The following is a 27,928-nucleotide window of genomic DNA, read 5'->3' on the forward strand; positions in this document are numbered from 1 at the left end:
GGCCGGCAAGGGCGGCGATGCAGGCGGATTCCCCCCGGCTGCCCGGCGGCGGCGGCACCTCAGCTCCCAGCGGCGGCGGCGGCCATGTTGGCCCTGATCACGTGACCCGCCTCCGTCGCGCGCCGAGGGTGAAAGTTCAAGAAGTGCGGGGGCTGCCGGACCGGGACCAGGAAACGGCGGCTTGCACTCCGGCGGCAACCGGCTGAGGCCGCCCTGGGGTCCCTCCCACCGCCCGCAAAGCCAACCCGCCCCAGTTTTAGCGGCCGCGAGGTCCTCCCCCTCCACCCCGTTCCACGCCCCCTCCCAGCGTGGGACTCCTTCCGCCCCGGAGCCCCGCCCGGCTCCCGCCTCCCGCGCGGCCACCCCTGGCTGGGGAGGGGGCGGAGGGATCCCCGATCGCCGCGGGCCGTCCCGGCCGAAAGTCCTAACTGTCCCCGCCGGTCCCTAGCCTTGCCACAGTCCGGATATTAGAGGAGTCCCAACATTTCAGCTGTCTTCTGGATAGCCACGCGGCCGACGTGGAACTCAGCATCCCTCAAACAGGTGCCTTCCTCCAGGATTCTCAGTTCCTAACGGGATACCACCATCCACCCTGGTGAGCTCACACCAGACTTGAGAGCGAGTCGCCCTTGACCCCACCCGCTTTCGATTCCTCACACTCTTATCTCAGAGTTTACTCTTAAAGGTCTCTTAGATCTTCCCTTCCAGGCCTTAGCGAAAAGTATCTTTTCCTCGCTGCCTCATACAGATTTTTATTGGTAGGGTGTCCACTTCAGGGATGGGGCCATATGTGAGTCATTTGGCTGTACCTGTCTTGGAGGTCCCTGCTCTAGTTCATGATCTTATGAGCTCTCTGCATTTGCAGCTGTCTCCCGTCTGGGCTTCTCTTCTCCAGCTTCTCTCTCATCTGGGCTTCTAATCTCCAGCTTCTCTCCCAGTAACCCATCCTCCATGCTACATGCAGTGTCGTCTTTGTATTGTGCAAAATTGACCCTCTCTTCCACTCTCCCTTTAAATCTTCAGTGATTCCCTACCGAGAAGATGTGCAACACGGCATATAGGCCTGCTCTGCTTACATCCTACACATTCTTCTTCCACTGCTCCTGCTCTTTCCTTTTGCTCTCCTGACACTCAGCTTTGCAGAGCTACCTGGAGGCCTTTGTGCAGTGCGTGCTCTGGACTCTGGGCTAGGGTTTCCTCCATGCACTCCTGTCCCCTGCCTGGTTAACTGCTGTTCATCCTTCAGGACTCTCTGAAGGCTTCACGTTTCCCCCAATATTGGATTAGTTGCCTCGGAGTTTTCACAGTCCCTTGGCTTCCCTTTGATAGTGGCTATTTTGATTGTTTACAGACCTGTCTCTTCAGTTTGGGAGGCCATCTTGATACAGGGTCTGGCACGCAGGAGAAATCAGTGGGAAGGGGGAGGAGGATGCTTATGAGGGAAGCCTCTGAGCCCAGTTCAGGGCTGGGAAACAAATCTAGGATTTAGGGCCAGACAGACTCAAGTTCAAATCCTGATGTGGTTACTCATAATAGTTAAGTCCTTAGAAAAGTCATTTCTGTCTAGGCCTGTTTCTTTAGCAAAAAATCGGGGGGGGGCAGTGAATCCTAGCTTGCACAGCTACGAGAGTAAAGTGAGGTAACCGATGAAGGGTTAGGGAACCCAGCGGGGGCTAAGTAAATGGGAACCCAACCCAGAAACCAATACCCTCTGATTTCAAGGCCAAGTTTAATGATTTTTTTTTTTAAACAATCTGAAATAATTGAGCAACTGCCACCTGCCAGGCAGGTTCCCTTGCATTTTATAGTCTAACAAAACTGAACTGCCAGCAGGTCCCCCAGATGTCTCATTCTGTGTGACACCTCTATGCCCTTTGCATGCAGTGTTGCTTTTATCTAGAATCTCTTTTCTTCCTTGTCCACCACAGTGAACTCCTACTCATCCCCTGAAAGCCTGTTCAGTCATTACCTCCTCTGTGAAGCTCACTCTGATTTTTCTCTTTGCACTGTGCTGTCCTTGAAACTTATTTATACGCCTGTCATTAGCACTTAAAACACTGGCTTGTAATTATCTATTTGCAGATCTAACCCCTTGAAGGCAAGGACACGGCTGAGCAGGAGGGAGAACGAGATAAATGTTTGCATAAAGGAAGGGAGTAGAGAAGGTTAAGCTGATTCCTTGCCTTGGAGAGTCTCCCAATCTAGTCCAAGAGTCAGGTTCATCATCATAGATTAAAGATGTCCCAATTCTTTGCAGCTCTTCCTATCAAGAGTGCACTGCCTCGTCCCTTGATTATAGGTTAGCCTTGTGACTTGCTTTGCCAAGTTAAGTGTGAGTTTCGGAGTCTAGGCCTAAAGAGGGCTTGCTGCTTTGGCCTCTTGGCATGAGACTCTGCCATGTAAGGAATCTGATCTAACCTATGGGAGCATGAGAGGCCATGTGGAAGAAAAGCGAGGCCCCTCATCCCCCAGACATGTGGTAAGGCCATTTTGGACTGTCCAGCCCAGCTAGTCCTCCAGCTGAATGAGCTGCGTGAATGAGGGAAGGCTTAGTCAACTAACAGAATCAGTTGTGTTAAGCCACTAAGTTTGGGGATGGTTAAAACTCATATATAATTAAGTAGGTGATCATGGTATAGGAAGATCAAGGCAGTGACAGGGACATGCAGGGGTCATGAGAAGAGAAAGCTAATCCAGAAAGGCTTCCTGGAGGAGCTAGGATTTGGCTAGGCTGTTGAAGGATAAACAGAAATTTGATGGGGTGGGGTCAAATAGTCCCACGAGGAGAAAAAGCATGTGTAAAAACACAGGCAAGAAAGGAACGGCACGGGAGTTCCCGTTGTGGCTCAGTGGTTAATGAACCCAACTAGTATCCATGAGGACACGGGTTCGATCCCTGGCCTTGCTCTGTGGGTTAAGGATCTGGCGTTGCCGGGAGCTGTGGTGTAGGTTGCAGACGTGGCTCGGATCTGGTCTGGCTGTGGCGTAGGCCGGGGGCTACAGCTCCAATTCGACCCCTAGCCTGGGAACCTCCATATGCCACAGGTGTGGCCCTAAAAAAGGAAAGAAAAAGAGAAAGGAATGGCACCGCCAAGGAGTGGTTAACATTAATTTGGTGAGCGCAGCCCACAGAATTCGTGGATGGCAGTATTAAGAATGGAAGCTAGAAAAACAGGTTGAATCTAAATCGTAGAAAGCCTTGGCGCCACTGCCTTGGGCCTCTGCTAAGCCTAGCATGCTGTGCTCATGCCTGCTAGTTACTCTTTTCCTTTTTTTCCCCCGAGCCACAGCAGTGACAGTGCTGGATCCTTAACCTGCAGAGCTGCCAGTGAACTCCCTGCTCTTCCTAGTTCAATAGATAGGGAGGCTGAAAGCTGGGCTTGCGGTTCGGAGGACGGGCCTCTGAGGGGACGGCTCTGTCTGTCCCTTTGGAGTGGAATTCTTTGGGTGAAGACTTGACTGTCTCTCTTAAACTGGGCTCACGAGAGCAGGGATCCCTCCCCAGGGCTGACACTTTGGGCTCTGCAGTTTGAGTCCCACCCAGAAGCATCTGGCAGAGGCATCCACCGTGGTGACTGGCGTGCAGCCCACACTTGATACTCCACTGGCCAAGCTCTGCACCCTGATGCCAGGCTGGGTCAGCTGGGAGGAAAGGGTGCCCAGAGACACGGCCTTGAATTCCAAGAAAGGCTTCCTGTGTGCCAGCAGTGACCCTGGATCTCTGCCCCAGATGTTAGGGGCACTTAGACTAATGTTCCTTGGAGCGGGCCCTCTCTGATGCCCTCTGACTGGGACTCTGAAGGCAGGGCTCTGTCTCTCCTCCCTACTGCAAAGAAAGCTGTGTAGAAGCTAGGATGCTCCCCTTGGGATCCCCTCCTGCTCTGATGTTTTAGGAGTGTTCCCTTTCTGGGCTCCCAAGGCACTAACAGGCGATGTTTGCCTCTCTCTGTCTGGGCCTGACATCGGGGTTTGGCAGGGTGATGGCTCTTTGCTCAGGCGATCCTAGTTTTGAAGCGTGAGGTCTTCAGGTGATTTGGGGCTATGTCCCTGGGTCTCCGATGAAACCGAACCCTATAGGAGACCTCGTGGTGGCTGAGATGCTTTAGAAGAGCCCTCCTGAGCCCAGGTGGCCTTGGCATCTCTCTCTGAAATCCATCTACTAAAGGCACATTCCCTGACACCTGTGCCTCCTGGGTTCGACTGGGGGCACTCGATACCGAGGGAATCAAACACAGTTCAGGCGGCTCCTCTTGCCTCCAGAGGAGGAAGGAGTGAGCACCTGGCCTGCCCCCCAAGCTCGTACCCAGGTGAGCCCCCTTCCCGTGTCGGCCCCGCCCCTCCTCACCTGGTATCTGTCTGAGTGGTGCAGGTCGTCGGTGGCAGATGAGTGTGGCGATGCTGTTGGAGACTCTCCTTCCCTCTTGATGGACGCAGACAACAAGAGGGACTGGAAGAAGAGAAAGGACACGTGGCCTCAGGCTGACCGAGACCTACAGTCGTCAGCCCCTAGAGGGTCCAGTCCTATAGGGCTTTGGGGAGAGAGGCAGAGAGGAGGAGGGCAGGGGCTGGACAGACCGTGCTTGAAATTCTGAAGGCATGGGGTCGGCCCCAGGAGTCTGGTTGTGGGAGAGGATGGCTTGATCCTGGGGAGGGTGGAGACCCCTGAGAGGGTCCAGACCTCCTGGACCCCAGCTAGTCTCTGTCCCAGCGAGGTAGGCCTTCCGGTGGGCCGAGACTACTCACGCTTTGTTCTCCTGTAGTGAGCAGAGACTCTGGGACCCCCCCGAAGGGTTGGGGTAAAGCCATATCCCCGCTGGCCTGCCTGCCCCTAATACAGGCTGGTGGCAGCCCCTCTATGGAGACAGTAAATTAAATAGTATGTATGAGTTTCTTCATGCAGCCAGGGATGCACGCTGGCTCCATTTATCCCTGCGCTGTGGCAATGACCCCGGCAAAAACCCCAGCAAAACTAATCCCCCCATGTCAATCCTGGCCGGCCTCTTCTACATACGCCCGCAGTTTAGATTAATAAACTGTCTGCTTTACATTGTGTGCGAGCACCGCAATTCTAAATGCCACATGGCACGTTCAGGCTGCTCTTGCTGGCTCTTGCCAAGGCCTGTTCAGCTGCAAACTGGGGGCCTGGAGGCCTGAAAGCAATCCATACTTCCTCCCCCCACCCTCTCCAGCCTGCACAGCTCTGTGCCGGAAGCATACAATTCCCTAGGAGGCCTCCCCAGCCTAGAAAACCATGCCAAATCGCCAGTGACAGCCCAAAGAAAGCAATTTGGGAAAGATGGAGCAGCCATTTATCCTTCATCTCCGATTGAGCCTTAGGATGTGACCCGCATGCTGTGGCCATGCTGCACATCCTCAGGCAAGGGCCCTGGCAGGGGAGGGGGCAGCTGCTGGTCTGGCAGGGCTCCCTGACTCGGCCTCACCCCAAGAGCTGGAGGAGGGGCGAGGCCAGAAAGGGCCTGGCGAGGGATTTCTTGCAACTTGGAGCCCCTTCTTTGCCCACCCAGGTCCAGTGGGAGGCCTTGTGGGCTCTGGCTCAGAAAAGAGGTGGGCTTTCAGGTCACGTCCTTGTCTTTCTCTGGTCCCAAGGAGGATGCCGAGGAGGGGAAGCATCGTGGGGTCCCCCACTCCCCACCAGGAGAAAGCTCACACTTGTGTGCGCTCTCTCTCTCTCATTCTCTCCAGGTTAGAAGCCCTGAGAGGCCTCAGCATTACACCTGGGGCAAGCGGAATAAAAAAAGGTCACTGGCGCTTTTTAAACATGGACCAAAAAGCAGTAAAATGTGTTTTGAAAAAAAAATCCCGGCATTAAATCATGACTTTTTGCCTGGCTCTTCGCCTCATTAAAAGTGGCCTTTTGGAAGGTAAAATTATCATTGTAAGCGATAAGATCTTTAAGAAAATAATTCACGGCTTCTTCACCCTTTAATATGATAGCCGCCACCGGCTAATTTTTTTCTTAATGGCAACGAGGCCATCAATCTTGTCTAAGGCCCCCTCGCCCTCGCCTCCTCCTCCCTCCTTCTCCCTGTCCTCTCAGTCTCTTGCTTGAACCTGCTGTCTCGAGCCTCTTCCACCCATGAGCTGCTCTCCTGAAGCCGCAGTCAAAGCAGAGGACAGACCCGGAAACGGTCCGCTTTGAGTGTGAGCTTGCCTAGAAGTGGGTGAGCAGTGGCCCTTGCCTCTGGGTCTGGTTTTTTTTTCCGCTTTTTAGGGCCACACCTTTAGCATATGGAGGTTCCCAGGCTAGGGGTCAAATCAGAGCTACGGCTGCCAGCCACAGCCACAGCCACAGCCACTCAGGATCCGAGCCACGTCTGCAACCTACACGACAACTCGTGGCAATGCTGGATCCCCCACCCACTGAGGGAGGCCAGGGATCGAACCTGCAACCTCATGGTTACTAGTCAGATTCGTTTCTATTGCACCACAATGGGAACTCCTCTGAGTCTGATTGTTAATAAGCCTGTGTCCGTGGCTGCGGGAAGCTGCCCATGTTTAAGACTTTGCCTGTGAGTGTTCTGATGGGGGGTGGGTGTGGATCTGCGAAGGTGGGGACCAGGTACAGATGTGGACTGCGTCTATGTTTGTCCTTCGAACACAAGCCTCACTGGGATCCAGTCCCCAGCCCTGCCAGGTGTGCTCAGGTGTCAGGGCTCAGTGGTTGTGGCCGACCTGGCAACCTGTCCATGACCTGCCTTCCTTAACCACAGCCATTGAATGCTGCAGGCTGGGCCAAGCTCAGCAAGTGGGGCTCCCCCTTCTCCCCGACACCTTTTCTCTTTAGGGCTGGAAGGGCTTTACTTCCTCGGCCAGGGCCTGCATCAGTCCAGGCCTGGGCTAGGTCCCCTGCCCCTCCTCTGTCCGGCTTGCTGTGCTGAGTGGATTTGCTGAATGAGGGCACCACGTGTGCTCCCATCCTTCTGAACGGCCTGCTGGGGAGACAGGCCAGCATCCTGGAAGTCAGGTTGTCCCTCTGGCTCCTTTTCCCAAAACTGCCCTCGCAGAGGCCACCACGGCGTTGAGGACTCCTAAATACAATGGCCTCCTCCAGCCTTTTTCTCTCCGAGGGATGACCTCCCTCGGCCTTTGGGAACTTGCGCCCCTTAGGACCCTGGGATACCACGCTCTCCTGTGCCCCTCCTCACCCGTCACTGTTCCTCCTCTGCCCCTTCCCTGGCTCCAGGACCTTCTCTTGACCCCCAGGGCAGGAGTCCCAGATTCTCTTCTTGGCTTCTGCCCCAGTCACACACACGCCCTGACTGACTGCCTCTGTTCTTAAGGCTTCAGCACCCATCTCTCACTGCCCCTAGAAAGCGCTGGGAATCCTTGCCTTTTCGCATCATTGTGAGAACCTATAAGAACCCCGGGGGGCAGGGGAGAGGACAGACAGTGAGTGAAAGTTTAGGCCTCCTCCCTAGGTCCCTGCTCCCTCAAAATCATCACCTTTGGGGACGTAGTACCATCTGCCTCATAGCCAGCTCTGGGAATTCTTGATAGAAGTCATGCGAAGCTGCTAAGACCCCTGGCTCCTCATTGGAGCTACGTGGCTTGCACTCATCCCCTCTCCCTCTGACGCTTTCAAGCCTCTCTTCTATAGTGTCTAATCAGAGGGTCAGACTGTCTCCCCAAATGAACCCAGCATCCTCCGTGGCTCCCTGTTGCTGTCTGGACAAAGCATGGGCGCGTGCGCACACGCAAACACACCATGGTCTGGCTCCCGCACCGTCTGTCTTGCCCTGCACTTTTATATTTTTCTTTATCCGCCGCCGCTCACCTTCCTCTTTTGAATGTCCCTAGCCCTAGTGTCTGGGTCCCCCACACCTCAGGTCACTCTTGGCTTTGACCTCGTCCTGACCGGAGGTCAGATGGGCATACTCTGGCTTACAAGGACCACGCACGCACGTGCGCACACACACACATGCATGCACACACACATACTCAAGAGCACAGGGCAGCCACCGGCCTCAGGCTGATGAGCAAACTCCAGAGACAGTTGGGGATCCAGTAAGAGCTCTTTTCTCAAGAGGAAGCAGTTCTGGGCAGGCCTAGGTTAGGATGGGAACATAATTGTCCACCTACCTTCGGGGTGCCTGGAGCCATGGCATCCTTGAGAAGGGAATTCTTGCTGCCAAGAAAAGAAGAGAACAGGGTGACCATTGGACTTGCTGCCCAGGGCATATGCAAGAGCAGCACAGTAAGGAGACCCCAGGGAGAGAAGACGCCCAGCCCAGCCCAGCCCCGCTAAGCTGCTAAGACCTCTGGCTCCACCCAGTCCGTTCAGCTCCAGCAGGTCCTGCCTTGCTCAGCCTCCATCAGGGGCCAAGGGCCAGAACTGGCTGGTGGGTGGGGGCACAGACGCCAGGCATGTGAGGCTCCCTGTGGGTCTGAGGAAAGGGGCTTTACCTGCCTGCTCCTACCAGCCCTGAGGATTCTGCCTGTTCTGGATGCTCCCTTCCCTCTGCTCCCTGTCCCCAGCCTGCTCTCAGCTCCTATGGGATTGGGGTGATGGAGCTGACATGGCTCTTGTCAATTCTCCCTCCAACATGCTGCAAACTGCGTTAGGCCAGGAATGATCTCCCCCTGATTCAATTTGTCAGCCCCAGGCCCTCCGGCATCGGGCGCGGCAGGCAGGCGGGAGCTGGGCCCTGAAATATGGTGGGCGGCTTGGAGCAGGCGGGGGCGGGGGTGGGAGGTGATGGATGGGCTGTGGGGGAGGCAAGGACTGTGTTTAATAACAAAATTGGTATGCAAGGCCACATCCCACGCTAAGCATGAGTGATCCGGAGCCACAAAGTATTACAAATCCCCGCTAAACAGATGCTGACAATGGAACAAGACGTATCAAATCAGATCCACTTCAGAAACATTAATATCCCTGTTCCTGGGCCTCCCGCCCTGCTGCCCCTGCTGTGCTCACCACGTCTGTGCTCACACATTCACATGCATGCTATCACACACACACACACAAGTTCATGCACACGGAGGCACTGGCTGATACACGCCGTAGGCAGATGCGGCCCGTTCATTCACACGGGGTCCCCACGCAGACCACATACCAGCTGTACAGGGAGAGCACACCCCAGAGATCCATGAAGCGCGCACACACCCACCCCCAAGCAGATACACAGGCATAGACACACCTACTATGTGTGAAGAGGCATCAGCAGATTTGGATGCTGCAGGAGTTCTCACCCAGAGCCACTCTGCCCCCTAGGGGGCACCTGGCAATGTCTGGAGACATTTCTAACTCTTAAGACTAGGGCTGGGGGTGGGGGAGGCAGCTGCAGTTAGTGGGTAGAGGAAATGAACCAAACCACGGAGTAGCGGGTAGCCCCCCCACGAAGACTTAATCCAGCCCCAAGTGCCAGTAGTGCCGAGGTGGAGAAACCCTGGTGTAAAGGCAGATAGACGGACCCACTGTCTCTACATAAATTCTGTTCATGTGTGGTCACACCCGGAGGCTCAGTCGAGGACACAGAGGGGCAGGCACACAGCATCTTGTTACCAGAGATGTGTCCTTAAAGACACACTCACAACTGTTGGCCACGCCCGGACGCAGAGCTGCTCACAGGCCCACATCCACACAAGCGTGTGCAGATACAGACACCCGTGTGTGTCGACACTCGTGCAGGCATGCGCACATCCCAGTACAGGGCCCCTGCTTGGTCTGAGTGTAGAAACAGCTGTCTGCCTGTCGAATCACACAGTGGGGGCATCAGAGACCAGGCAAGACTGTCAAGCTGGGTTCCATTCAAAGGCATTTTGTTCCTAAGCGGTCCTTGTGTTCCTGCTTCTGGTCCAGGCACCAGGGATACAGGGAGGAAACGGAGCTGCTCTTGAGGAACCGCTGGGTGTGAGTTCGTTACTTTTATCTTTCCTTCACTCAGGTGACAAGTGCTGCCGTCAGTCTTGGCTCGGCCCCCTTCCTGGACCTACAGGTGCGGCAGTGAGGCGTCTGCCATAGACCCTGGGCCCTGGCCTGGAGGGCTGAGTGTCCGCTGAGCGGGAACAGTGTGGACGGAAGGGGAAGGAGTGGGTGGTGACTGTGCAGCCACCGCATGTGACAGGCGTAGGCTGGGAACTTGCTACGTGTCGTCTCAAGTCTTCAGGGTCACTTTACGAAGCTGACTAGCAGACTGAGCGACACGTCTGTGTTCGCACAGTCCGTGCAGGGTTTGAGACTTGAGTTCACGTCTGACCACGTCCAAAGTGCTGCCTGTCGGTGGGCCACACTGCCTCCTAAGGACGCGCGGGGCTCAGGATGGAGGGCAGAGCTCCCAGTTCTTTTCCCCCTCCCCTTTGGGGAGGGTCCTGCTGACACTGGGCTTTCCTTTACTCTGCGGTGAAGAGAGATGGAGACACGGAGGGCCAGAAGGGGCAGCCTCTGCCTTTGCCAAGCCTTTGCATCTTTTCCTGGCAGTCCTCTTCCCCTTCCCTGGTGGGACTGGTACCGCACCAAACTCCCCTCTCTCGGAGCAAGCACCCCCCGCCCCCTCCCTTTCCTCCAACAACCTGATCACTTCCAAGTGTGCGTGGTCCCCCAGAGACAGGCGTCTGGAGGAAGGGCCCGCCTTGGAGCAGGGAGGTCGGCGCCCTGGGCCGCGGGCAGCCGCGCTCCAGCCCAGCCCACCCACGGCTCTGCCCCCATCCCTCCCGTTTCCACAGCCCGCCCCCAACGATTTCCTCCCTTCTCAGTCACTCGCTGCCTAGTGATCCATGGGTTTTAAATTATAACTGGGACCCAGGAAACGCGTTCCTAAGTACAATATTCATGGGCTGGGCTGACACTTTTAATTAAGGTGATTTACACTGAATTATCCTTGGAAATAAAGAAATGGTGTGCTGCCCGGGAATAAACCATCATCGCCAGCCGCCTTTGTAAGTTACACTTCGTTTTAATCTATTTGGGGAATTGTTTATCTAGTTCATTACCCAACCAAACACCGAGGCCGGCCTTAAATAAGGCTTAAGTGGGGGTGGGGGCACTGCCATCTCCACATGGCGCCTCTCCTCTAGTCACCCAGCCTCCCTCCGGCTTCTTCGAGCCCTTTTAAAGCACTGACCGGAGAGCCTGCTTGCCAGCCTAGATGCCAGATCTGAGTGGCTCAGGGGCCCTCTGGGCAAAGGTGTCTGAGCCCGGGCCCCACCAAGCCAAGCCCCACTTTCAGCTCTGCACGATCTTTCCACAGCCCAGGCTCTCTCCTCTCTCTGGGCGGACTCTCCTGTTGGAGGGCCACAGAGAGGTCCGGTGGCCACTCCCCCACCTGCCCTTCAGTCTTTTTCTCCCACCTAAGTTCCTGCCTGTCTGTCTGTGCACATCCAGTCTCCACCCTGTCCCCATCCCCGAGAAAGCTTAGTGTGCCCAGGGCTCTGTCCGCTGACCCCTCCTCCTTCCGATCCTTGCTGCTTTGCCGCCCTTCCCGTGGCCCAGGTGAGAAAGTTCTTCCTAGAAAATAGCCCAGGAGTAATCAGCGAAGTTCTCTTACTTCTTTCTTCTTCCACCAGGCTCTCACCATCCCCCCTTCTCTGTTCCCACCGCCACTGCTGTTGTCCGAGGTCAGCCTCGTCGTCTATCCCCTGGACCCTCTGCCTCAGCTCACTTACCTCCCTGCTGCTTCCCCACATCGTCCTCCACACTGGCCTCCAGGGCGAGTCTCTCCGATCCAGCTCACCAGTTCCCCCACGACCTCTAGGACTGCCCTCCGGCATGGAAGGCGCCCCTCTATCTGTTCTCAAACTCACTCTGCCCTCCTTGTCTAGCTCGCCGAGTCCCAGGGTCTGCTGCAGTGCCCGTGCAGGACTGAGAAGGCGGGAGAGCGGGGATGAGGTGAGGGACGATGTGTGGGCAGAGCCTCTGTAAAAGTGCTTCGAAAAATACAAGTGCTTCGCCAACAGGAGTTCTGACTCTTCTTCCCGAGTCGGTGTGCCCACGTGCTGGTGGGAATGAGCATCTGTGGGAAGTGGTTCTTTTAGGGATTAGGTGTGAGCGCACATCTGTGTGTGCTGGCATGAAAGTGTGTGTGTGCCTGTATGTTATGTCCATATGTTTGCGCCTGTGCCTGAAAACCAGCCAGCCCTAGTTTGGGAGCTGGGATGCCTGCTCCTCTGTGTGAGCCCTTGGGTGTGTCCGCAATAGTGGCCTGCTCTGGGGGCCTTCTCTGCGCTGTTGGGCAGAAGGGAGCAGACTGCACAACACCAGGCCCACCCAGGAGAGCTCCTCTGGGGCCCATCACGTGGGAGGATGCTGGAGAGGCACCGGGGTGGCGGCATCCACAGGCTCAGGAGCTGGCTAGGCTGAGGGACCGGAAAGAGGGCAAAGGCAGGGTAAGAGAGAGAGGGGGCAGAGGAGGGAAGGGAGTGGTGCCGAGAAGGGAGCGTGAACGGGAGGGGAAGGGGAGACTGGTGCGCTGGAGAGGACGCCGCCGCCGCCCCCCACCCCCGCGCGTCCCCGAGATGAAGGATGCCCTCATCTGCGCTCTGCCCAGAGCTCTCTGAGCGAGGCACACACAAGCCCTCGTGCGGGACTCCGTTTCCCCGTCTGTGCAATGGCTGCTCGCAGGCCCCTCTCCGCTTGGAGCGGACGGCAGAGGAGGAGGAGGGAGGGGTCTCGGGAGCCCGCGCGGCCTCTGCGCCCACCTCGGCGGCTGCCCTCCCGCCTGCCAGCGAGCGGGCAGGGGCGGGGCAGGGGCGGCCCAGGCTGGGCCCTCAGCCCGGAGGGAGCTGACACGTTCCTTGGGAATTTATCACGCACCCAATTACAATGTTAATTGGCAAGTTCCTGAAATCAATTAATTCGCAAATTTTTTCCAATTAAAAATCCAGATAAATCACAAGGGCGGCGGCGAGCGGGTCCAGGCTGCAGTCCGGTGGGCGCAGCGGCCGCAGCGGGGCGGGGGGGGGGCCTGGGGGGGCGGCGGGCGCGGCTGCCCTTGAACGCCTTTGCCGGCCGGTCGGACTGTCAGCGCGCCGGGCGCGGCGGGGCCGAGACAGATAAAACCATCGACCCGTCGCCGCCAGCGCTTCGGCTTTATCGATCCGACGGGAATTTCACTTGCTGTGCAGATCCCGCTGTCCGCTGTCAGACACTGGCTTGAGGAGGGGGGACGTGCCAGGGGTTAGGGGGCGCTGGGCTGGGCCTGGACGCGAGGGGCGCAGAAGTGGGGGACGCAAGACAACCGTGAGAGGCGGGGCAGCAGGTGCGACGGCTCGGCGGGGGAAGGAGAGGATGCCCCAGAGGCTGCGGGGGAAGGAGGGGTTGGTGCGGGGTCTGGGGTGGGGCTGCAACACGGCGCTGGGCAGAGGTCGAGGCCCCGAGCCGCGGAGGGACCGGGCCACTAGGCTGTAGCGTGACACCTGCTGAGGAGGCAGAAGAGAGCCTGGGCCCCCATTCTGCAGCCCCCTCGGGTGCGCTGTGATTGCAGGGTCTGCGGGGCCTCCATCTCTGCCTCCATTCTCCGTTCCCATTGAGACAGTCTCCACCGGGAACAAATTACCCAGAAACACTCCTGGAAAGCCAAGTAGGGACCTCAACTGCAGAAGGATGGCCTTTCCCCGCGGCCCCCTTCTGGGCTAGGCTTGCGGGAGTGGGTGGGAGGGAGGGGGCAGCGGTTAAGAGCATGGGCTCTACACTCAGATTGCTTGGCTCTGAGTCTTTACCACTTTACAGGCGGTATGATCTTGGAGAAGGCACTTCACCTCTCTGTACCTCAGTTTCTTCATCTGTAAAATGGCATTAACACTTATCTCCGGCGGTTGTGAAGCTTAAATAAATTAATACAATGTAAAGTTCTTATCGCACTGTGTTCAACTGGATTATTCTTATCATCAGCAGGAGAGTCCTCTGTGGAAATTTTAAGTATTCCCACAAATTCTTTGATACTCTTCCCTAAAGAGGCAGAGCGTATAGTGTTGTTTTGTTTTGTTTGGGGCTGCCACATGGAGTTGCGGGGTCAGGGATCAGATCCAAGCTGCCCATGGGACCTATGCTGCAGCTGCGGCAACACCAGATGCTTCAACCCACTGCACCAGGCCGGGGATAGAACCTGCGTGGTGGCACTGCAGAGGCACCGTGGATCCTGCCGCGCCACCGCAGGAACTCCGCGCTTATGGTGTTTAATCCTCCTCTGTCGAGCGTGGCCTGGACCTGGTGACCTGCTTCCAGTGAGTAGGTCAGAATGTAGTAGAAGCCACCGTGTGTGGCTTCCTCTCTCGCTCCTTGAATCACTTCCTCTGGGGGAAGCCACCTGCCATGTCTTAGGGAAACTCAAGCAGCCCCACGGAGAGCCATGCATGTTGAGGCACTGAGGCCTCTTGCCAACAGCCATGGGGGTGAGGCCCTCCTGGGAACAGGCCCTGCAGCCCCAGTCAGACCTTCCGACGTGCAGCCCTGGCGGACATCTAGGCTGCAGCCTCATGAGACACTGAGCCAGAAGCCACAACTACCCACAAGGATCCAACTAAGCTGTTTCTTAGTTGATGACCCACAGAAACGTGAAATATCGTTTGTTGCTTTAAGCCATGAGGTTTTGGAGGAATCTGTAACACAGCAATACATCACTAATGTTTTTGTCCTTTGAAATTCAGCAGAAGCCTCTCCTCCCTCAGGAGGCCTTCTCTGCTCTGTGCTGGATTTGCTGCCTCCCGTTCTGTACACGGAGCCATCTCCCAGCCCTTGGGGTTCTCATGCCTGGCTCTGCTCACTCTCACATCATGAGCTTCTGAGGGTGGGACCAGTTCTGAGTCCCCTTTGGACCCCCTGCACCCTGCATGGGGGATTAGGTGAGGGCGAAGGAGGGTCACTCAGATCTGGCAACTTGAACTGAACAAGGGCCGCCCTGGGAGTCCTGGGGCATCTGTTCCCTTGGATTCCCCAAAGATGGCTCCACCAGGTCTCCCATATGCTCGTTGTACTGGCAACTTGCCACTTCTCCACCAAAAGGTGGGGAATGTATCCCCTCTTCTGAAATCTGGGTGGGCTAACACCACCTCTACTAAGAGAGTGCAGTGGAAGTGACGTTAAGTCGTTTCTGAGGCTCAGTTATAAAAGGTGGTCCAGCTTTCACATTTGCTTTTTTTTTTTTTTTTTTTTTTTTTTTTTTTTTTTTTTTTTTTTTTTTTTTTTGGCTCGCTATGAGTTAGCTGTTTCGGAGCTTAGCACGCTACAGACAGCCGCGGTCCAGCCGTCTGCCTACCCAGCTCACGCCCATCGTCCCTGACAGGCCCCCCCCTGTTTGGACGACCCTGCCACGACGGCTCCCAGTTGACCCTGGTGAAGAGCCCAGGTCACAAGGAGAAGCCACGTGTGGGTGCTTCGGGTACAGCCCGGCTGAGGTCCCAGCTGACAGCCGACATCAACCCCCAGACATGCGAATGAAGGAGCCAGAGGACCCCCCACCCCCCCGCCAGTGCCCTGCCACCAAATCTTCCCAGCTCGGCCCCAGACATGGTGAAGCAGACACAAGCCACCTGCTCCATCTGAATTCCTGACCCCACAGATTCCACAAGCATCTTGAAACAGTTGCTTTAAACTGCTAAGATTTGGTGTTAAGTTGTTACACCTGCTCCTTTTGATAACCTTGGCTCCTCCACGAGGCCCTACAGGAGGCTTTGCTCAGTCCTTCAGGCACGGACGAGGGAGGTGAAGCAGAGCAGGGGGACAGGCTCGGGCACGTTCTCAAGGTTGTCACCTTTCAGGCCTTGGGACTCACAGAGAAGGTGGTACTGTCTTCCCTGGGTGGCAGCCCCAGGCTGCACTTCTGGTGGGGCTGCCAGGCCCAGTCCCTGCTTCCGTTACTCTGCCCGGAGGCTCCGCCTGGCAGTGCAGGGCTGGTGGCAGTGGCTCCTCCCCTTTCCAGCTCCTCTTGTGCCCTCTTGGACCCAAAAGGACTGAGGCTCACTCTCCTCACATCTCCAAAAAATGGAGCAAGAAGAGAAAGGCAGCACCAGGGTCTGAGGATGGAAAGCAGCGTGGAGCATGGCAGCCGGGCCTTGCCTTCTGCCCAGAGGCTGGGACCTGGTGGCCAGAACCTGGGTGGAGGCCTTTGGCAGGCAGGCTTCCCGGCAGGGGCTTACCTGGAGGGCAGCTGGGCCAGCTGTTCCAGTTCTTGCTCCATATGTTCCTGCAGCTCGCTGGGCCGCAGCAGGACCTGGCAGATGGGGCAAATAGGGGCCTGGCTGTCAAACAATGCTGCTGCCTTTTTCTTACCTGGTGAGGGAAGAAGAGACAGACATGTAAGCTGGGCCAGTCTACGGAGGGAGACCCACGTCCCAGTCCTCCTCTCCAAGCCCAGCCTCCCAGGGCTTCCTGGGGCTTCTCGGCCTACAGGAAGGGCGAGCCTCAGGGCCCACATTCATCCCTCCGATTTGTAGCTCCGGAGGCCATGGCCGTGCAGGGCACCTCCCCAGCCAGCTGCCCCTCTCGGAAATCTATCTGGACGCAATCAATGCTCTGTGCAATCAAAGCTTGATCACTTCATTTCACACGTTAGTGAAGCAGGTCTGGGTTTAATCACACCATCACCTAGAACGTCCAGGGCCCCCTCTGTCTCTGCTTCCCTCACTGCGGTCACCCTCCCCGGAGCAGAAGGAGCGAGAAAGGAGGGAGAAAGGGGATTCACTCCTGCAGTCATCCAGCAAACACTGTCTCATGTCCACACTGGACCAGGCCTAGCAGAGTCCCTGCCCTTGAGGTGCTCACGGTCAAGTGGAAGAGACCACAAAGGCCCTGGGGGGCTGCCAGGCTGGCGGTCTCTCCAGCGCCTCCCTCTTTCCCACGCGCCCATCCACGGCCTCTCCTCCCCTCTCTCTGCGCGGCTCCGCTTGTTCATTCCGTGGTCCTCACTCCCGCCGGTGCCCTGTGGACTCCAGAGTCCGTTTCCCTACCCCGGATTCATCCTATGTTCCCCAGACCCATGTATCCACATGCCTAATGGACCTCAGTGCCTGGCTGTCCCCCAAGAATCTAAAACTCAACAATCCAAAATCGAGTACATCTGCTGCCTCACTGCCCCCTCAGCAACGCTCTTCTCAGTGAAAGACACCTGTCTTCATTCACCTGGTCACCCAAGCCAGGAAATGTCACCTTGCCCCCAGCCCCTTCACTCCTCTCCCCACCCCCCACATTCATTTAACCACCAAGTCCTGTCTGTTTTGTTTTGTTTTGTTTTTTGTCTTTAAGGGCTGCACTGGCGGCGCATGGTGGGTCCCAGGCTAGGGGTCGAATCGGAGCCGCAGCCGCTGGCCTACACCACAGCCACAGCAATGCGGATCCGAGCCTCGTCTGCAACCTACACCACAGCTCACGGCAACGCCGGATCCTTAACCCACTGAGCAAGGCCAGGGTTCGAACCCGCAACCCTAGTCAGGATATATGAAAAGTTATTCATGGATTCTCTTGTGGTATAGCACTGGCGTTGTCACTGCAGTGTCTTAGGTGGCTGCTGTGGCATCAGTTCCGTCCCTGGCCTGGGAACTTCCACATGCCGTGGGCGTGGCAAAGAAAAAGTTATTCCTGGTTTTTCTGGAGTTCCCTTGTGGCGCAGTAGATTACATTGTCACTGTAGTGGCTAGGGCCACTGCTCTGGCACAGGTTCCACCCATGGGTTGGGGAAATTCCACATGCCATGAGCATGGCCAAAAAAGAGTTATTCATTGCTTTTCTAAAATTCAAATTTTACCTCGATGTCCTGTATTTTTATTGACTAAATCTAGTAACCCTAGACTTGAGGGAGTTTCCAGTTCAGAATGAACACAAGAACTCACTTTGACACCAGACTGAGGTTGATCACGGCTCTCCTGAATGCTCAGACTGGGTCATCTGAGAGCTCAGAGGAGGGAGCAATTCATTCTGGGTGTGTGTTTTGAAGAGAGGACAAAAGAGAAGGCTTAATCAAAGAAATGAAATATAAGATGTGCCTTAGAAGTGCTCCATTTGCTTAGAAGAACAAGTGAATGAATGAATGAATGAACTGACTTTTTTGTGGACAGGGACCCTTTCTTTCTTTCTTTTCTTTTTGCTTTTTAAGGGCTGAACTTCCGGCATATGGAAGCTCCCAGGCTAGGGAGCTAGCCACCAGCCTACGCCACAGTCACAACAATGCCAAATCCGAGCCGTGTCTGCCGCCTACACCACAGTCCACAGCAATGCTGGATCCTTAACCCACTGAGAGAGACCAAGGATCAAACCCGCATCCTCATGGATACTAGGCAGGTTCGTTAGTGTCGACTCGTCAGGTACTAGTTGGAACTCCCAGGGGCCATTTCTTAGCCATCTTTATTATCTAGACAATTAAAAACAGACCTGGCATAGATTAGATGCTCAGTGATGAAGCAAGAGGCAGAGAACAGGAAGAGAAGAAGGCGAGGTAGGAATGAAGAGCTGATTGTCCCAGAAACCAGATGACCTTTGCGGGGATGGGATGGCAGCTGCGGAGGTTCCTGTGTGCCATGGCTGGGTAGGAACGGCTCTGCTCAGTGTGGCCGGGTCTTTGAGGAGGGGAAGCGGCCCTACTGCTCATGTGCCCTGGTGGCTGTGCCTCAGACGCCCAGGGGACAGCTGGAAAGCAGCTCTGAGTAAAAGAAGCAGATGTGGCCCTGGTCTGAGACTGGGGAGGCGAGGATGATTCTAGGCTCGTTCTAACTTCATTCAGCCAGAGAATCTCCGAGGTGAGTGAGAACCTCAGAAAGTCTGCAGGCCATTATCTTTCTTTTACAGGTGGGGAAACTGAGGCTCAGAACGCGAAGGGATCCCTGCATTTGGCCTTTGATCTCATCGCTTCGTTTACTTACTCATTTAGCAGACATTTATCAAACACTTATTCTACATCAGGTACTATTTTAGGAGAAACTGGTTCTCAGACATAAAGAAGACACATCCTCCGTCTCAAGGAGATCACAAACTAGCAGGAAAAAGCCAAAAAAGACGGTCAGTGATTGCAGTCATCCCAGCCCTGGTCAAGACTGAGGGGGCATGAATGGGCTTGCGGTGCTGAGGGGGGCAGGAAGGGCCAGAGAGGGAGGACATGCTGGCTGGCGGACGTGAAGGACGACTAAGGGAGAGATGAAGGCTGTGGAGACGGATCATTGGGGCAGGATCTTGGGCATAAGGGGGGAAATGGTGAGATACGAGACTGGAGAAAGAGTAGGGTCTAGGGTGTGGAGTCCGAGCGGAGGTGGAAGTATCAGGGTTTAGCCCCTTTTAGCCTGGGATACCAAGTCTGCCTCTTAGGACTTCCTAGAGCCCAGAGCCTCCCTCTGCATGGGAGCAGGCATCAGCTGCCCCGCATACCTGGCCTCCACTCGTTTGTTTTGCTGCTACAGGGATCTTATACTTTTCTGGGTTGGCCTCAGTTTCCCTATCAGGACAATGGGCCCTCTTCCTGGCTCCCCGCTTCAGGAATTGCATGCACGGGGATCAGAAGAGGGGACCCGCGACCTATGCCCTCACCCCACTCCAGTTTTCTCCGGGGCTGGAGTGGCAGGTGTCAGCATGGCCGTGGGCCCCCTGCTTCCCCTCCCCCACTGTGTTCCCTATAATTTTATATTGAGACCTGTGGTCATGACGTGGGTTTTACTGCACTAACGACATGGCCTGCCCAGGTTTAATGACAAAATCCATACTCTGGCCCTGGGCCTGCTCCTCGTTTGCATAATTCCCAGAATACAGCTCCCTGAAGCTTTTGACCTGGGCCATTACAGTGGCCATAAAACGGGCCATAAAACCGCTGGGGACGGCCAAGAGGCGGGGGGCTGTGGTCTTTCGGGGGGTGGGGATGAGGTCTTCAACCCCCTACTCTTCCCAGGCCGGGGAGGAGGCCTCCTCTGGCTCTTCCCTCCCACGTTCCCAGCATCTGGGAGTCCATCTCAGGCTGGAGAGGCCTCCGGAAAACCTCAGCTGGGCTGCCCCTCTGAGGCAAGAACCCCTGCTCTCGCACCACAGCCAGCATCGCCGCGGGCAGACGGAGCCCACCAGGGGCAGGCTGTCAGGAAGCATCTTCTCGCCAACATCCTCACACCTGCCCCCCGCCTGCCTCCCTCCCCTGCCCACGGCTGGCCAAGCCCTCTGCCACAGGTGGGTCCAGGGCCGAGGGGCCTCGGCGGCATCCCGTCTCTCTCCAGGAGGCCTAGCGCCCCAGGGAGGTCAGGAGGCAGGCTGCGCAGCCTCCTGGGGAGACGCGGGAAGCCTGCGGGGATGGGGACGGGGACAGGGACCGGGGCCGGCTGTCAGGGCTAAAGATGATGAATGGGGGAGGTGAGGCGGGCGGCCCAGTGTTATCGGCAGAGGATGGCGGGTGCGGGCGCTCGCCGCGTCTGCTAATCCCCGGGCGCTGCCTCGGCCCTTGCACTGATAACGAGGAAATGGGACTGACAACAATTTTTAGCTGAGAGATTCTTCACCAAAATGCCAGGCGGCCGGAGGTCTGACAGCGCCTGATTGAGTGTGTGCGGGTGTGGGGGGCAGGCCCGCGGCCCCCTCCCGCCCCGCGCCGAGATGGATCGCTCATTCCGCGGCCCGTCCACATTCATTACCGCCCCCGCCGCCGCCTGCCAGCTCCACTTCGCCGCCGGGCCCGCCGCGGGGAGCCCCGCAAGCGGCAGGAGCGCGGGCAGCGGCGGGGCCCCGACCCTCTCCTCGGCCTCCCGTGCCCGCCCCCCCGCCCCTGCCCGCAAGCTCGAGGAGCAGAGAGGTGACTCCGCAGGGTCGGCGCGGAGTCGGGCCCTGCCGAGAGGCTCCCTGGCCCTTGCTGGGCTCCCAGGCCACCTCGCCACCAGCCAGCAGCCAGGCTCCAGCAGGGAGTGACTCACTGCGGCTGCGAGGGGGCCAGGCCGGCCAGGAGGGCAGGCAAGCCAAGCAGCTCTTCCCTTGCCTGGGCTGGGGCCGGGCCAGTCCAGCCCTCAAGCCTTGGATCCAGGACCCCGGGGACCTGGGGTCCCAGATCGGCTCTCTGCTGCCCCCCTCTGTTGGGAACTGCCACCACTGGGAGCAGCCGCTCAAGGGCTGGCACTGCTGCTTCTCCTCTGCCATCTTCCACAGTGAGGCCTCCTGCAGAACTGGGCCCTGGAGGCAGAAGGTCTCCTGCCCAGAGAAAGCAAGCCCACCCTTCCTAGGTCACTAACCCGCTGTCCCACCCTGCAGCTCCCCACCGCGTGATTGCTTCTCCAGCTTGGGCCCTTTGGGTTTGTCCTGTTCTGTTGCCTGTGGGTTCCATTCCTGCTGCTCTGCTTGTTCAGACAGCGAAGTCCAAATCCATTATCTTTTCTCTACAGAGACCACAAAAGGCAGAGCTTGACTGTCTGGTGTCTGATTTAAGAGGGGGGAGGGTTAAAATGAGGAGGAGGGTAGCTCTAAAGACACATAGCAAATGAGGTTGGGACTTTATGAGTGCGTGGAGTTTCTTTGGTGCAGTGGGTTCAGGATCCAGCATCGTCACTGCAGCGGCTCTGGTCACTGCTGTGGTGAGAGTTTGATCCCCGGCCCAGGAACTTCCACGTGCCACAGGAAGTTTGTGCATACACACGTGTGTCCTGCCCCTCCCTCTCACAGTTCCAATAGAAGGGCTTCCATTTCCTAGTGACCAAGACACAGGAGAGCCTTCAAGCAATGTTTTGTTTTGTTTTATTGTTTCACTTTTAAGCTTGCACCTGTGGCATATGGAAGTTCCCAGGCTAGGAGATGAATCAGAGCTGCAGCTGCTGGCCTACACCACAGCCACAGCCACAGCCACAGCAATGCAGGATCCAAGCCACGTCTGTGACCTACACCACAGCTCACGGCAACGCCGGATCCTTAACCCACTGAGTGAGGCCAGGGATCAAATCCGCATCCTCCTGGATACTAGTTGGGTTCGTAACCCCACTGAACCACAATGGGAACTCGCCCTTCAAGTCGTGCTTAAGAGCGTTGCCTCTTGCTAGCGGTGAGACTTTGGGCAAACCATTGAACGCTTCGGAGTTTGAGTTTCTCTTGTGCAAAACAGGGTTAATAATAAACTCCGGGACTTTTGTGAGGTTCTAGTTAAATCAGGTCTGCGTGCAAATGATGAGACGCTGTTTTTTTTTGGGGGGGGGTTAGGGCCACACCCGCGGCACATGGAGGTTCCCAGGCTAGGGGTCCAATTGGAGCTGAAGCCACTGGCCAACACCACAGCTACAGCAACATGGGTTCTGAACCTCGTCTGCGACCTACACCACAGCTCACTGCAACTCTGGATCCTTAACCCACTGAGCCAGGCCAGGGATCAAACCCCCATCCTCATGGATCCTAATCAAGTTCAGTAACTTCTGAGCCACGACGGGAACTCCTTGAGTCACTATTATCTCTAGTAGGACACCGGCAGAGTTTGTTGTTTGTGCCTGTATCTATTCCATCCTGATACCAGCCTAGGCTTGTCCTGTATCCAGCTTCTTCCCTGCTATGATCAAAACTCTGTACCACAAAATTCCCCCTGTGGAGAAGTGGGTTAATGATCCAGTTTGTCTCACTGGAGACACCGGTTCCACCCCTGGCTAGGTGCAGGGTGAAGGATCCAGCAGGGCTTCTGCAGTTGTGTAGGTTGCAGCTCTGGCTTGGATTGGATCCCTGGCCTGGGAACTTCTATATGCCATGGCTGCAGCCGAAAAAGAAAAAATTGTTTACCACTCAGTGGGTACCCTGGCCCTTTTCCTATCCATTTTCCTATCCATCCATACCCATATATCTGTTAATTGGTTTGTTTGTCAATATATCTATCCATCCATTATCCATCCATTAATCATAATAACTTTTTTTTTTTTGGTCTTTTTAGGGCCACACCCATGGCATATGGAAGTTCCCACAGGCTAGGGGTGGAATCGGAGATACAGCTGCTGGCCTACGCCACAGCCACAGCAACACGGGATCCGAGCCATGTCTGCGACCTGCACCACAGCTCAGGGCAACACCAGATCCCCCACCCACTGAGCGAAGCCAGGGATCGAACCCACATCCTCATGGATCCTAGTCGGATTCATCTCTGCTGCACCACAACGGGAACCCCTAATCATAGTAACTGTTTGTTGAGTGTTACTATGTGTTAGGCTGTAGGTTTATGCTGCTCATATTTTGTCTCGTTTCATCCTTGCAACTGTCCTGTGAGGTAGAGATACTTATCTACTGTACCACACTGCTGGGGAAAACGGAGCTCAGAACAATGAAGTGACAGAGCTAGAAGGTTCAGAGCAGAGATCTGTCTGATTCCAGAGTCAGTGCTCTTACCCACAGCACAACACCCAGCTATCCACCCCTACCCGCCCACCTGAGAAATGATTCAATAATCATTGACAAATGGCAGCTGGATACCAACGCTGGATCTGCCACAGTACGGATGCCCTGCAATCATGAGCAGACAGACACAGCCTCTGCCCGCAGGGAGCTTAGGAACTGACTGAGGAAAGACACGCAACAAACATCCCAGTGTGGTCTTAGAACAAGGGAAGGACGTGGACCTGCAGGAGTGTATCATCTGGTCTGGGAGGTGGAAGAAGTGACATTTGAGGCACCTTGAAGCACGAACAGGGACCCGTCAAGCAAGGGTGGCGGACAGGTCGTGTCCCGGATGGAGGACGGCGCGTTTGAAGGCGGGCAGGGCAGAAGGCCCCAGTGAAGAACTGAGATGAGTCCGGCGTGGCTGGAACAGGGAGCGTGAAGGGCAGAGGATGGAGAGCTGACCACAAAGAGGCCAGGTCCTGAGGAACGGCTTTGCAACTACATGAATGATTTTGCCTGTTATTATTACATTTTATCACACAATGAGAAGCCATCGAAGAGTGTCAAGCAGAAGAGTGAGAAGCAGCGAATGGTCCATGGGAACAAGAGCCAATGCGGGAAAGCCGTCTAGGCTTATCTCACTAGCTCGTGACGTGATGACAACAACGACGACGATGATGGAGATGGACAGGAGTGGGGATTGGACGTGGGGACCAAGGGCCACTCCAAGCTGTCTGGCTTGAGCGACTGCGAGGTGGTCGACCACTCCTGGCCTGCGGAACAGGAGGAGGTGCAGCGGGCTTGGTGAGGCAGAAAATGAGTCCAGTTTCGGATGAACTTGGTTTGAGGACCTGTTGTTAGACCTACCATGTGAAAAAACTGAGTAGGCCTTTTGTGGGAGCCAGAGCTCGAACTGTGGAACTGGAGACGCTGGCCTACAGACAAGGACTGAAACTCACCGCCGCATCCTGTGCGCCTAGCACGACGTCTGGGGTGTGGTAAGTACTCAACAACTATCTACCAGGAATAAATAAGAGCCGGGGAGCTCACCCGGGGTGAGAGTATCCAGCAAGCAGGGGCTGGAACAGTACCCAAGAAACTCCAACACGGAGGTGGTTTAAGTCGTCGAAGACTCGGAAGGACCAGCCACGAGGAGGATGCAGATACGGTGATGTCATCAAAGCCAAGAGGGAAGAATTTCAAGGAGGGGGCTGTGCCATCGACAGCGTCACATGCTGCTGAGAGGTCAAGAGCGCCAGGCAGGAAAAGTGTCCCTTCCCCCTGCCGTGTCCACAGGACAGCCATCTGCCCCACCCCATCCATCCCAGTCGCCACTCTCCCCTCTCACTCATCCCCTCCCTTCTCCTCCTCGCTCCAGAAAGCCATGACTGGCGTCTGGGCTGCGTGTGGGACGGGAAGAGTTAACATACTGACAGACGGCATTTTTACCTTCAGTCAATATGAACAAGGCCCCCAGACTATGATTCCAAACATCTGGATTTCATCAATATGTGATCTGTCATCGTATATTGGCATTCCCCAGTCCCCGCGCCGGAGCAATGCGGCTGGTTTTATTAATACGTCAAATACATTATCCGTGTAATACACTTGTCTGGCTGGGGCCTCCCGCTGGGGCGGGGCGGCGGATTTGAATGTATGATGAATCAGTTTGCATTACATGTTCGTAAGTCATCATTTGTCAGGATTAATAGGCATCCCTGGTCGAGGAGGTGGGGGCGGGGCAAGCAGAGGAGAGACATGTATTTAGCTGTGGCCCATACTTGGCTGCCGGTACCCAGGGATGCCCTGAGAACAGCTGTGCACCCTCCTGCCCAGACCCCAGGGCAGTGGCTGGTGGTCGAGGGGCAGAGGTGACATTTTTAGCAGTTCAGAGTCACTTAGAACCAAAGAAGCCTCTTTGTCTCTGCTTTGGGCTTGCCAAGCAAGAAGGATATGGTAGAGGCTATTGGCATGGACCGGCTAACTCTTACTCCTCCTTTAGGGCTCCAGATTCCTTCTTCCAGGGAGCCTTTCCTGACTCCTCCCACTAGGTGCTTCCTCTGGGTTCCTACAGCCTCTTGTACTACCTCTGGTCACGCAGTGTCATATAATGGCCTGCTATGTGTCTGTCACTCTCTTTATTTTTCTTATTTTAATTTTTTTGTCTTTTCTAGGGCCGCTTCCCGTGGCATATGAAGGTTCCCAGGCTAGGGGTCTAATTGGAGCTGGAGTCACTGGCCTACGCCAGAGCCACAGCAACGCAGGATGAGCCGCCTCTGCAACCTACACCACAGCTCATAGCAATGCCGGATCCTTAACCCACTGAGCAAGGCCAGGGATCGAACCTGCAACCTCGCGGTTCCTAGTCGGAGTTGTTAACCACTGCGCCATGACAGGAACTCCTGTCACTCTCTTTAGACTGAACATGTCTTGAGGGCAAGGAATAACTTGTTTCCTGCTATAGCTCCATATCTAGCAGAAGGCATGGCTCGAAGGAGGAGGACAGTAGCCGTAAAAGTAGCGCCCAATGGCTACTACTTGAATGAATGAATAAACCATCATTGACCTTGCGGATCCCCCAGGAACTTTCGGTAGGAGGTGTCCGGGCGTTTTCTCTGGTTCCTCGCCCACACTGACCTTGGTCTGGCCTGGTCCTCTATCCTGCTAGGTAAGCTTTTCTTCACTTGCTCCTCTTCCTTCCATAGGAAGATCCCTCACACAGCACCAGGTCCCTTACGGTGACACACATATTCTGATAGACTCTATAAGGTGACACGTTCATGTCCACATGCCCTTGCCATCTTCCCTTCTCCCGCTGCTCTGCTGACGGAAACTCAGAGTAGCACTGCCCATTCCACACGGCCTCCTGCCAGCTCCAGGTTCTTGTGAAACAAGAGCCTGGCTGGTGTCCTGCCCCCTAGTGTGATGGATGCTATTTACTATCTCTAGCAATCGAGGGGGCTGCATGGAACCAGGCATGGCTCTTGGGTGGCCAGTGGCAAACACCTGCAAGAGGCAAGACAGTCAGGTGCAGGTCAGCCTGTGGTAGGTTTAGGCTCAGACTGGGGCTCTAGCAGGAGCCAAGGGCTCTGGGCCAAGGCATCATCATGCCCACTGAGTCCTGGGCACAGAACCTAAACCCTGGGCCCCGAGACTTTGCTGGGGCCAGGTGTGCCAGCCACCTGTTCAGAGGCTGGTAGGGCTTCAGGGGTCAGAGCTCTTTCCCACCACCGCCCTTGGCTGTCCCTAACGTGACTGCATCTCCCTGCCCTCCCGGAGCCACAACTCAGTTCCCCTCCTCCCTTAGCTAATAACTTCCAGACAAGTATCCTGTGCGGGGCCAGGCCGGTGGGGGGTGGGGCAGGTGGGCCTCCCAGAGTTCCCTGGGATTGGGCTTGATTATAAACTGCCGAAAAGGGCCCGATTCCGGAAAATATCCACTTAGGGACATGCCCACATATCCTTTCAAATGTTTGGACACACGCACACACACACGTGTGGGCACTGGCACCCACAGGTATTTTTTCCCACCGAGATCAACACATCTGAGCACCCGTGTCTACGCAAGCGTCGAGCGAATATACCTGGGCCCACACACTACACTCGCCCTTGCCCTGGAGCCAAAATGCCAGGACTGGACTGTTGAAGTAAATCCAAGCGTGCTTTACCCCCCACCGCCTCTGACTCTGGGCTTATAAAAATGGAGGGGGACCCTCGGCAGCTGTGGGCAGTAAATCCCGCCCCTCCGAGGAGGGCAGCGTTACCTGCTCTCGAGGCTCGGGCCGGGGGGACGGCGGGACACGGATTACAAGTGCCTGCGGGGCTGGACGGGTGGTGGGCCAGCTGCTGGGCCTCAGGCACTGCCGGCTAGCCCGGCCCGGGCCACAGCCCTGTGGGCTCCAGAGCCCCAGAGCCCAAGGGGGGTGCGCGGAGACCAGGAGAGGAGGAGGGGAAAGCTGAGGAGGAGGAGGAGGAGGAGGAGGAGGAGGAGGAGGCCCGGGGTGGGCAGAGTGAGCAAGGCAGCCACGTGCTGCTGAGGCTGAGGGGAGCCCTCGCATCTGGAGATCAATTAGCATCAATTACTGACTTCATTTAATTGTCGTCCAAGATGAATTTGTCATTTTTAGCTGGGAATTAATGGGAGACCTTCACCTCTCCCTGGCAGTAGCTGTGGAGCCAACAGCGGTCACCTCAGCCTCCTAGGAGCCCCGAGTGCTGCCTGGGGCTGGGGCTCGGCAGGGGCAGGCCGCTAGTGGGGCGTCTGCTCTCTGGGCAAGCTCTGGCCTGCCCCGGGGCCCTGCCAGCCCGGCCCGCCGGCGCCCGGGGCCAAGGTGGGGGCCGTGGGGCTCGCGGAGCAGAGTCCTTTGCAGCCTCTGGCTTCAGCCAGAAATTAATTTGCTGGGCTGGGCATGTTTACCTTTTCCCAGCAAAGGCGAGACAGTAAACAGCGGACCGGCGGCTGAAATTGAATTGATAACTGCATCAACGTGCCAGATAACGCCTAAAATAATACGCCGATAAGGAAATTCGATTTGATTTGCCGCTGCGCATCAGATTGGCCCCATCTGTAGCTGCCTGTAATCATTTTCAATTGCGTCGGGAAACCTTATTTGTCCTTAAATATTTCTGTCATTTTTCATTGCCGGCGACAGATCCTTGGGCAGGTGGCAGGGGTGCGCTGCCTCC

At 56.1% G+C, this 27,928-nt stretch overlaps 1 protein-coding gene and 1 long non-coding RNA gene across 2 annotated transcripts in view; one reads left to right on the forward strand and one right to left on the reverse strand.

Moving 5' to 3' along the window:
- Positions 1-27,928, reverse strand: part of RNF220 (ring finger protein 220) — a 244,589-nt gene that overhangs the window by 19,357 nt on the left and 197,304 nt on the right. The window contains 3 exon segments of the mRNA XM_003482102.4: positions 4,346-4,447; positions 8,101-8,146; positions 16,093-16,225. Of these exon segments, the coding sequence (XP_003482150.2) occupies positions 4,346-4,447; positions 8,101-8,146; positions 16,093-16,225 (281 nt within the window).
- LOC102162744 lies at positions 59-11,736 on the forward strand. The gene is made up of 3 exons (XR_298713.3): positions 59-595; positions 9,909-9,959; positions 11,527-11,736. It is a non-coding gene; the product is annotated as an uncharacterized LOC102162744 (long non-coding RNA).

Source organism: Sus scrofa, chromosome 6 (assembly GCF_000003025.6).
Source record: "Sus scrofa isolate TJ Tabasco breed Duroc chromosome 6, Sscrofa11.1, whole genome shotgun sequence".
Lineage (NCBI taxonomy): Eukaryota > Metazoa > Chordata > Mammalia > Artiodactyla > Suidae > Sus > Sus scrofa.